The sequence below is a fragment of the Drosophila eugracilis genome, unplaced genomic scaffold (assembly GCF_018153835.1).
Source record: "Drosophila eugracilis isolate 14026-0451.02 unplaced genomic scaffold, ASM1815383v1 contig_445, whole genome shotgun sequence".
Classification (NCBI taxonomy): domain Eukaryota; kingdom Metazoa; phylum Arthropoda; class Insecta; order Diptera; family Drosophilidae; genus Drosophila; species Drosophila eugracilis.
Window position 1 is genome coordinate 858,559 of NW_024573311.1, and position 11,239 is coordinate 869,797.

Sequence of the window (11,239 nt, forward strand, 5' to 3'; positions counted from 1 at the left end):
CTGTCTGCCTGGCAGCGTCAGCTGCCTGTCAGCGAGTCGATTTTGAATTGTCAGTGCCATGCCACACGTGTCACGTGCGTCATTGGACCGCCATTACATGGCCAGCAGCTTGCCTGTCTGTTGTTTTACCCCCTTTTTACCGCTTTTCCACTTTTCCGCTATTCCGGGACGTCACCACCCCACAACACCGCCCCCACCCGTTTTTAATTAATGAGCAACAACGGATGGCGGATGGCACGGCCCACCGACAATCTGGCGACCGGGCGATAGCTGAAAATCTGAAACTAAGCCCCGATTCGACCGTGTTTGCTATTCATTTGCTGTCCGGGCGTTTTAGTTGGGCATCAGCATTTTTAATTGGGATTATACATAGTTTGGTTTACATAAGTAGTCGGCCACAATGGCGAATGACAAATTTCATTGAATGTTTTCCACGGGGACCAGCCACTAAGCAGATCAGCAGATAAAACTAAATCGAACTGCCCGAGGATGACCCACATCGATGTGGATTCCAAATGCCAGAACGAAATTCATGTACCTACATGTTTTACGCTCCGCCATTTGGAATCATCATTTCGATAGCCTAGTTCTTAGCCGGAGTTTAACCAAGTCTCGGTACTCATTGGATCTCCAAACACGCAGGCGCTTAATATCTTGCTGCCTGGCGGGCATATATGCAAAGAAACAGTCTTTCATTTCGCTACCCATGTGGGAGTATCCCCGCAAGGCCAGCCAAGTAAGACGCGACTGCTCCATTGCTAGATCGTCCAGCTTTGTGTGGTATTCTGCTTTCTTCTGTCTAACCAGACACATGAACTCCTTATAGCTGGCATAGTTGATTAAATCCCCGAAACTCATAACATTTTTCTTTATCCTCAACATCTTACGATGTTGCTCTCTTTTAGAATGATAAACCGACTTGTAGACGTTGTACGAGGACTTCACAAGATCCTGCATGTCATCCCTACTGAAGGTCTTGCCATAGCGATCTGCCACCCAATCAAGTAGAACGGGCATCTTATGGGCATTGGTGAAGGTGGCCAGTACAAAATGCGGATTACAACGAAGAACTGCCAAAGCTTCTTTCAAAAGATTTTCAATCTGCTCTTCGTTGTCCGGATCGATAAGAATCTGCTGGCTATTATCAACTTTATCTTCCCGCACTTCTAAAACATTTTTCCGGAACATGTTAACAGCGCAATTGGCAGCTGCCCTTAAAACCGACGGCAGTGATTTGTCTTCCTTCACCTCTTTCACTGATTTTGTATCCCCATTCTTTCAGGGCATCAATACATAGCTTTTTAATCATAGGTCGCTTATCCTCTAGATCTAAGCTGTCATCCTCCCACGGCAACTGCTCTTCAGTGGGCTTTGGAAGATCAAAAATCTTATGGTAGTCCAACTGCAAGCCATCGCAAATCCTTTTTGTGAAAGTCTCCGATTCAGGATGCAGGGTTGTAGATCTCCTCAAGGAACGTAAAGTCCGACTGCATGCAGGAATAAGATCAGCGAGGTTCTTAAAGTTGTTAGTTGGCAAATGAGGTGAATCCCCGATGATGTCCTTTTCACTTGCTACGACTTCCTTTTGTTTCATTGGCGATATTTGATCTTCGGGAACTGCTTCTACCCCCTTTACCCTTGGGGTTCTCTAATATGACCTTAGACTCTTTTAAGGCGCAGTCCACACCCAGTATTCTACAGTCCCCTGCCCCACAGAGATGGGGCTCGTTTTTTTGCATAAGCATTACCTTGAGCACGTTATCCTTTGCAGGATCTAATAAATTTACAGTGGGACTTTCTTCGTCACCCAACAAAATGCGCAGTTCTGACTTCTTTTTTATGTCCTTTCGAGGTGAATAACCCATATTATTGCATGATCGACAAGTTCCGCCTTCAATGCGAGTGCCTTTAATTTGGCTAAAAGGTCTTCGCGATTGAATGCCGATCTTGTCGGCTGCGCATTGGATATTCTTTTCCATATCTTCTAAGAGTGTCCGACGAGCCTTAAGTTTGACCTTTGAATCATTTAACTGAGACAGACAGCGCTGAAAAATGGAACTGATCTTCTCCTGTTGTTGAGTTTGCATTTCGCCCTTTAAGAAGCGGTGGGTCTCACACATAGGATTGTTATCCTTATAACTATTATCCCTCTGTACCAATTTAAGTTTATTTAGCTCCTCTTTAAGCAACTCATGTACTACCCTCTTTCACGGGATTAAGTTGGTGTTGAGCAAACCAACGTGACCTTTCATTTGGGATTTGCTGCATGCGATCACTGTAATACGAGTACTCAGGGAAATGGAGTTTGCTTTCAGGCAGTCGGGGCTTGATCTTCGGGGTAAAGGCACAAGGACGTACCAAAGGAGAAAGGTATGGCTGTAAACGATCCTTTGGACCTGAACTTTGGACCCTAATGGAAGAACTCTTTTGAGTCCGTTTAATAGTTGTCTTCGTTGATTGAGTAGCAGGTGGTAATAGAGCATCCAAAGCCCTTAGGGTAGCCGGAATGTCCAGGTGGGCAATACCTGACAAAAGCAACTGTTCATTGAGTGTGTAGGTTATAGGATCCTGATCAGAGTCTTCATTTTCCTTTCGATGCTTTTGCGGGCTCTTGTATATGAACTCCCACAGGAACCACAAGAAGGCAAGGTCATTACCTTGACTCAATGCCATGATGATTTTAATCTGTGCAGATCCCACCATTGGATGAAGTCCCAGCTGGGAGATACAGCGACGCACACGGTACAATGATCCCTGTTCCATGTCATCTCGCAGAGCGTGAAGCAAGTCATCACAAGCTTTCATTTGGACGTGAGACATTCCACGGTACCAACGCACGCTATTGATTTTACGGAACAAATGAAGTGATTTTCCGGACATCTCAAAGCTAATTTTTTTTCTGACAGGAAAGAGTATTTTTTTAAATTACGATTTTTAGACTGATTACTTTAAATTTGGTTTCTGTTTTCTGTCAAAATGTAAAAAAAATGTTCTTTATTCTCAGTTTAAAACTATATTTAAATGTTTAAATCAAAGAGGTTTTATTTAATTACCCTTTGAGCTCTGCTAAATAGCCCTTAAATGCATTTTTTGTAGTTTTAATTTGATAACAACCCAAAACCAAAAGCCCGTTAACTCTCTCGTTGATTTATTCCCATTTTGTGGGATTTGGCCAACTTGATGGTCCAAAGTTGGTGTTCAGGAATTGAAACAAATTTTAATTACTTCATGGAGTACAAACGACATCAAGGACTACAAACCAAATCAAAAGTCTTTTACATTTTAAAACGAAATTTAATTCAATTACGCAGCTAAACTGCCCAGCAGAATGTGATAACCGCAAACGCAGGTCCCTGAGATGGGGACTATCTACCAGAAATGCGATTGTGAGAGGGCGTTTGGTTGGAGGACAACAGAGGATGGAGACAGGGGGCGTGGTCTTGACTTGGCTAAGTAAGCGAGCGACTCTGGCATGCGGCTGGCTGATTGCATTTGTTGCATTTGTTGCTGCTCGGTTGTCGTTTGTAATTGTCTGTACTTAAAAACTCATCAGACAAAACGACAATGCGGCAATGGCAATGGTCTGGCCAGGACTTTTTAGTCCTGGCAATGGAATCTGGTGCCACCATCGGGCCCGAAGAGTACAGTTAAGGACAGTTTTATCAACTGCAACTGCACGACAAATATTGTTGCCTGCCCTCAGGCGCAATAAGGCGGACTAAGCTCGAAACAGTTGCGCTGCGTGCTTGTGCTTGTGTTTAGTTTCTGTCGCCAACTCGCACTCTATGCAAAATGGTTGGCCACTCGATGTTTGTCTGGTTGTGCGACAACAAGTGGCCTAAAGTGGCAAAAATGACAGCCCCGATATCACTGGCCGCAAGCCCCTATATCAAAATGGCTCTTGTTGATACAAAGCGCAGTTGGCAAGTATTTAATCAACACTAGACTAGATTGCCGACGTTGGCCGCATTAAAAACCAGTTTTGAAAAAAGGGCTCTCTGCCGGATTTCAACTAGGTGGCAATTAGTTGCATTGTGGCATAGAGTCCGAGTCCAGTTTGCATATAAATAAGGCGACGAAACTTTGCTAATGCGCCCGATGAAGTTACGAGTAGCATAGCACAGCAACCCTGTTTTCCCCATTTCCCATTTCCCTGTTTTCTATTTTCCGTTTACCATCTGCCGCATCTGCGGCTCGGGACGCATTTTGCATTTTTAATGGCGACTAAATCTATGCAATTATGAATTTAATGTGCACGATGGAGTGTATTCGCCTCTAAGTGCCGCAAAATGAAGTGGCCCTCCTACCCAGGGCTACCTGTCAAAACTGTCCGCAACGTTTCGCAAGGGTCCTTAAATTTTTATGATGACTAAGGAATCGCCCAAGCAAAATATTTACACGCCAGTTAAGTTCCTGCCAGCAATTTGCAGCTTCTAGGTAAGCTGCAAAATCAAATTCTAGCAAAAAGAGAAACTAATATTTAAAGTTTATTATAAAAAATCACAAGTTTTCCATTCAAGATTGTAATAATAAATAAATTTGTCATTCAACAAGTTTAATTACTAACTACAAAAACCATCCATTTTATACGTCACGATGAGGTGATATTTAAATGTCAGCACTGATAAGCTACCTTTAAACATTTTTGCAGATTTTTTAGAAACTTTTTTCATTGAACCTTGCTACTCTAAGAGTTTGTGGTGTGCTGAGAAAGCTATCAACAGTAAAGTATTTGGATATGCTTTAAGGCAATGGGAACTCCCGATGAAGCCATGACAACTGGGCTGTCCTTTGAGGGCGGAATCAATTTTTGTATTTTATTTGCGTGAAATAAAGGATAAAGGATGTACTGGCCACAAAGCGGACAAGTCCGACCTCAGAGGCGAAGGATTTTCCGGGGCAATCATACGAAAACTCACTGAGGATTGGGACTGTCAACGGGCTCTAGCCAGAGCCAAACTCCACATCCCCTTACTCTATCTATCTATCCGGCCAACCAACTATCTGGCGATCCACTGCAAAGGCCGTTGGCGGTTGCGGGCAGGACTAAATGCAGGAGGACTTGACTCCTGGGAACTGGGAACAGTGCCTGAAACTATGCTTTGAACTTAATTAGCTGCACATTACGAATTTTTACTGCCAAAGTCGGTTACTGCAGTCGGCCGATGGCGTGGAAGTGGCCAGGTTGGGTGGCCTGATGGGCAGGTACTTACCACTTCCTTTGCCCATTTTACGGCAGGACTAATTTTTGTTTTCGACAACGTCGCCAACAGTAAAGGGCTGGAGCAGAAAAAACGAGGAGCCGGAAGGATGGCGGGAAAGCGAAGCAAGGGACTGCAGGTAGGAAATGTCATGGGCTGCGTCCTCGACGGCAAAGGAAATGTTGTCGAGATTAAATGCACTGCAACGACCATGGGGCAAAAATCCAGGAGGGCCACGGCAACCCAACCAACCAACCAGCCAACCAACCAACCGTCAGCGAGGACAGGTGGTCAAGGTGTGATTATGCTGTGACGCCCCCATCCCAATCCTTAACCAAATCCATGTTCCTCTTTTTCCCCCGCTTTTAAGGCTTTGTCTTGCGTGTTGGCGGTGGCTTAATAAGCGCAATGAATTTATGCAGCTCACAAATTTTACCCTTTTTCACGGTATTTTTCCCTCTCTTGTACTTTTTTTTTTGCCTTTTTTGTAATTACGCACAAAAAACAAGGCTAGCTGGTTATTTAAAATGATCAGTTTTGGGGATTATTTAAGGGACGAGTTGGTTCTGTCTGATATCGGATAGCCCGAATTAAACAATTAACCCAGATGGCTTGGCCTAATGGCTGTCGAACAATGTACCCAGAAATTTAAGTTCATAATTACCGCATTTACCTGACCACACACCCAGCTCTTAAATACCCCACCCGAACCCAAGGATAACAGAGCTAAACCGAAGTGAACTGAACAGAACCCATCATAAAGCGATAAGCACTTTCACCAGAAGTAGAAGGATGTGGAACCAGGAAGAGAGAAAGGTAGGACGGGAGTGAAAATATGTTTGTAAGCGATGAACTTCAAGTGGCTGTTAGTAAATATAAAACAGCAAGTGAACCAAACACTGCTGCTGAACACCAAACACAGAGGAGTCCTGGGAATCCAAGCATCTTCGACCGACCACCTCTTGGGCCAGCTCGAAAGCCTGTGTGGATATCGCAGTCGCCGAGTGGGAGCACACTGGACCAGATAACAGTAAAGTATGCACTTGAAGAAATTTATTCATAACTATGTTCTTTATAGTTATAATAATTAATCATTTAACTCTACACAAAGCCATGAAATGATTAACTAACTAACTCAATTACAAATGTAACTATGTAACCCCTTATTTGATGCCCTTTTTTTGCAAGTGCAGCCATAGACACGACTTTACACCATACATCCTGGTATCAGCAGGCAGGGTTACAAAGTCGAGAAGCTCTTTGGCTATGTCCTGGAGCAGTCCAACTCCCCGAGAATATTCCACAACTCATCATTGCCACGGCACGAGTTACGGAGTACGTAGAAGCCAAGCAACGGAGTTGGAACACCTCTGGCACGTGCTGCCGCAATTTCTGGGCGGAACCGGCAAAAGGAACCCGGAGCCCAAATGTTGGCAACAAACAAAAAGTGCAACCACAACAACTGCACAAAAAAAGGATGCGGAATACTCGTAAAGAAGCATAAAAGAATGGGGCTCACAGAGGGAAAAAACTATTTGAAGTTGGTATATCCGTTTAGGAAGCCAACAACTTCCCATACCCAACAATAAGTAAGTAGTGGTAAACACACCCCCTCCACTCACACACACAAACACACATACACGAAGTCAGAGGAAGCAAGTAGTTCCCAGTAAGGAGTAAACTTGTTTCGAGGACGTACGCATGGCTTTTTGCCTTCATTCCAAGGCTACCGCCCGCCCACCATCAAAGGACTGTACTCGAGGCGCTTTTCATAGACGTTAAGCCCCATCTGCACTTGTCGTTGCCCCCTGGCCCGCCGCCAACCTGAAGTTTTCATAACAAATAAGAAGGGCTCGATGCCTTGAGTAGTCCAAAAGTTAAGCCCGCTCAAAGGCTGCCAGCCAGATAAAATGCAAAGCTCTTGAGCGTTTGAAACTTAATAAAAATCCACCAGTAGTTCGCGAGTTCAATGTCAGACGTTCGGGCGGTCCGGAGGGGGAGGATCAGTGGAACGGGCCACATAATTTCTTAACACATCGCAAGAAAGGGCTTGGCACACAATAAATAATAGGGATGCAATCATTTTTTCTTCCTTTTTTTTTCTGATACTCACTATAAACGAGAAAACTTGGTTTCGCATAATTTTTTAAGCAAACTTTCGCAGCTAAAGGCAAATCCTTTTGGCCAGTGCAACCGAAAAAAAAACAGCTCTTTTCATTTTGTTCTGCCAAGATTTTTGATTAAAATATTCATGCATGGCAAAGTCTCCATTCAAGGCGCACACCGGCAAGTTTTTACTTTTAATTAATCCCCGTTTAAGTGGAAACTTTTGTAGGGGCATTGTGGAAATACAATATGGTTGACCCCAGAATATGGGGGCGGGACATGTCCACGCATTCGGTTGTTTTGATTTATTTGGGATTTTCCTATGCAGTAACTATCTGGAAAAGGGATCATTGGCACGTTTTCGTGGAGTTTCTTTGGGGTTTCCAGGACGGGCATAGAAGGGGTTTCTAACATTTATTTCATTGTCGAATCGCACGTTCATTGGATGGCTGGCTGGAGCATTCAAAGCATTTCGCACCACATATTCCTTTTGACACCCACTTTAATATTTATGGCCATGGACGTAGCCGGAACCCCTCTTTCCGCAAACAACAGTTTCTTCCCATGGAACAACACTGTTTTGTTTCAAGCAATTTAACAGCTTTTGGGTAAAATAACAAGCCCGCCAACCAACACACATCACAACAAACAAACTCCGCACATTCCGGGAACGGGCAGCAAAAAGTCAGGCCCAACAATGCGCCACTGGAAGTCCCAACCCATCTCCATCATCTGCACCACGATCCCTCCCATTATCATCCCAAAAAAAAAAACCAACATCTCCCAAAGCCCCAGGCAAGTAGAGGGGAGATGCAGATGCAGGGGACAGGAGCTAGGAACCAGGATTCAGGACTAAGGACCCAGGAACAACGAACGGAGACAGACGGTAAGGGCAGGGTGCTGCATATTTTTGCAACACAAAATAAACCGCAACAGCAGCAATTTGCGTCGGTTGTTAGTTTGGAGAGTTGCTTAAAATTTACATGGACAGCGCGCACACATGACTAGACAGCCGATCTATGGGCTATATGGACCTGGTTGAGGATGCGGATGCGGATGCATATGCATGTGTTTGTATATGCGGCCACACAGGACAGTGCTGCGCCATAACTGAATAAAGTCCATTTTTAAACAATTACCTTTAGAAGTGCTTTTATGGTAACGGAAGTAGCTGGCCAACCCAAAAGTAGCCTCACCACAAAACATTCTCGCTTAAACAAAAGAAAGAAAGAAATAAAAATATGCCATCCCTTAAGATCCATGTTAAAGATTCTCTCGAGATCTTTCCATTAATAGCCATTAAAGCGGTCTCAATGGGATTTGCATTCTAGGGAAACTTCTGCCACCTGATTCTCCCTTATCCTGCAATCAATCAAATCCCATCTCTAGGCACACATTCCGTCACATACGGGCGCAATCAAGAGCAGACCTTTGACTTCTGCCATCCCGCCCAGATGCTCACCTCATGCACTGAAGGAAAGCAATCACCACTGGGCTATGGGCATAAATTAAAATGCAAAATTGGTAAATGAATATTATTAATCAATCATTTCGTAAACATTTATTACCATCAAGGTATTCAACTTGAATAGAAAGCTTACATAATTTTCTATTTTAACTGTCGGTTTTCCAATTTTCGCATTCCTAAAACTCATATGATTTTCTTTATAAAATCAGTTTAACTTTGGCCAATAAAAAATATAAAATTAAGTACACCCTATTTCCAAACATTCCAAAAATATATTTATTTCAGTGTATATTCCACTAGCAAATCGAGACCAAGTTTTTCTGCCGCACGACGCTCAGTATTCAACGGCAAACTTTGTCCCCTTCAACCGGATCAGAAGTGGAGTTCGTGAGTGGGCCACCACGGCGGATACGTGATGTGCCTGTGCAATAACAGGAACTATAATAATTGTGACCGAAGGACACACAAAACTGCTCTATATGGGAAGTGCTGCCTTTTATATGTTGAGTGCTTTTCAAGGTTGTCGCCTCGCTTAGATATCCCAGACAGCGCTTTCCACTTATGTACAAAGGTACTCCAAAAAAAAAGGCAAGAATAGAGACGAAGTGCAACTCACAAAACTCAAGAGTTGCATGCAATAAGCAATTGCAAAATGAGAAACATTAAACGGAAAATACTTTCTGATGGAACCGACCTCCGTGCCTCAAAGCAGAAGTTACGCATGCGTATCACTGCAGCCACTCCCTCAATGCACCGCCCCCTAAAGTGCCATGCCCATCGCACGTCAGCCATCATTTTGTACGGGGGAACACTTCACCGACTTGAATTATGAAATGTGAAAATTGTGTTAAATAAGTAAACAGAGGATGCGTTTGTGCAACGCCAACCCAGCTGAAAAATAGACACCACCCAAGTCACGTAGCCACGAACTGAATTTTATATTTCATGGCAGCCCAGCCCCCCCAGCCGAGTGGAAAAAACAAAAAAAAAAACATTTAGGCAACCATAGCACCCACATCCCTATTTCACTTTCGGATCCACAGAAAGCCCTCTGGAATCCCCTACCCCTGGACTTCAGGCTGCAGTTGCAATATTTGATCTAAAATATGTATGCCTGGGCGGAAATTGTTTTTGTGTTAAATGGCGGAAGCAACGGCATTGTAATTAAAATTTGCTTAAAACTTAATGGAAAGTATTTAATATACAATTGGAATTTCCCAGGACGTTGGACGCGTTGGAAACGCGCAGCTCGGCTTCTTTAGGAATGCGGAGGCCAGCTTGTGGAACTGCTGGAGGATAGCTTCTGTAATTAAAGTTGAGGTGGAAACCCAATTAATTTGCTTCAATGGGTGGCCGCCGATTGCGGATAATTATATATTTCATTACCTTTGATCCTGAGGGGAGAGCAAAAAAAAAAAAAAAAAAAAGCAAAAAAAAAAAAGACCACCTGAGAATGGGCATCCTTGTACGCATTCAACGTATGCGATGAATTTTCCGGGTGACTCCAGTTGCATGCAAAAATATTCACCCCTTTGGCCACGAATCCCCTCCACCACATCAGATTTTTCCGCCCCTGCAGCTGCCCTTTTGAACCACCGACAAGCTCCGTTTTGCGTATGTGCATGCCTCAAATAGTTGCACCACACATTAAATTTCCGGTCGGGCGTCCGTTCTTTAAATGCTGAAGGAAATGCAATAAACGCCAACTAAAAGCCATGCCAAAAAATTACAAAAATTACGGCTGGCGATGGCAAAGCAAAAAGAGAGGGGAATCGGTGGGGTTGAAAATTCGCAGGGCAAAGAAAAATGCCGAAAATGAAATGACGCTAAAAGTATCGCAATAAAAACGCATTAAAATGCCACACCAGGGAGTAAATAATTTTGTTGCTCCAATCGCAGACTTCGATGTGTTTTTTGTAGTCTTATACAGTGTAAGAAACATTGTCTAAGACTAAGATTAAACCATTGGGTTTATTTCCAGTTGGTATTTCATGTAATATTAAAAATATATATTTGGGAAATATTGTTTAAAAAATAACCATAAATTTGTAAATGCTTTCAGGCATTATTAATGCTACGACTTAATAACAAAAAAGTAAGAAACTTGTATATTTTTCACAGTATACCTTTCAACACCCTCTTAAACAGCTTAACAATTTTTTGTTTAATCTTTTCAATGACAATTCGATCACTCTCTTTACTCTAAAAAGTGCTAGGTATTTTTTCCAATTCAGTCTTCATAGTCGAATATATTGAAATACATTCGATGGTGAACAATTAGGCGCCGATTCGGAGGGGCTATAGTCTGTAGTCTGGGAATAATATTTTTATGGCCAGTGGCGCGCATAAATCCCGGACAGCCGGCTTTTAATTCAAAATGGTCATAGGAACGTGCTACTCGAACTTAGTAACTCCCGGCTGGATAGCGACTGGATACATAATTTATTTTCCTGCTTGATTTGAG

General features: G+C 43.2%; 1 protein-coding gene across 1 annotated transcript; it reads right to left on the minus strand.

The window, feature by feature from the left end:
- Positions 1–346: 346 nt before the first annotated feature.
- LOC108110552 lies at positions 347–2,942 on the minus strand. Its single transcript, XM_041819068.1, is given in 4 exon segments — positions 347–1,278; positions 1,280–1,578; positions 1,637–2,207; positions 2,209–2,942. Coding segments are annotated over 4 exon segments (2,250 nt in total). The 5' UTR covers positions 2,881–2,942; the 3' UTR covers positions 347–570.
- Positions 2,943–11,239: the final 8,297 nt, after the last annotated feature.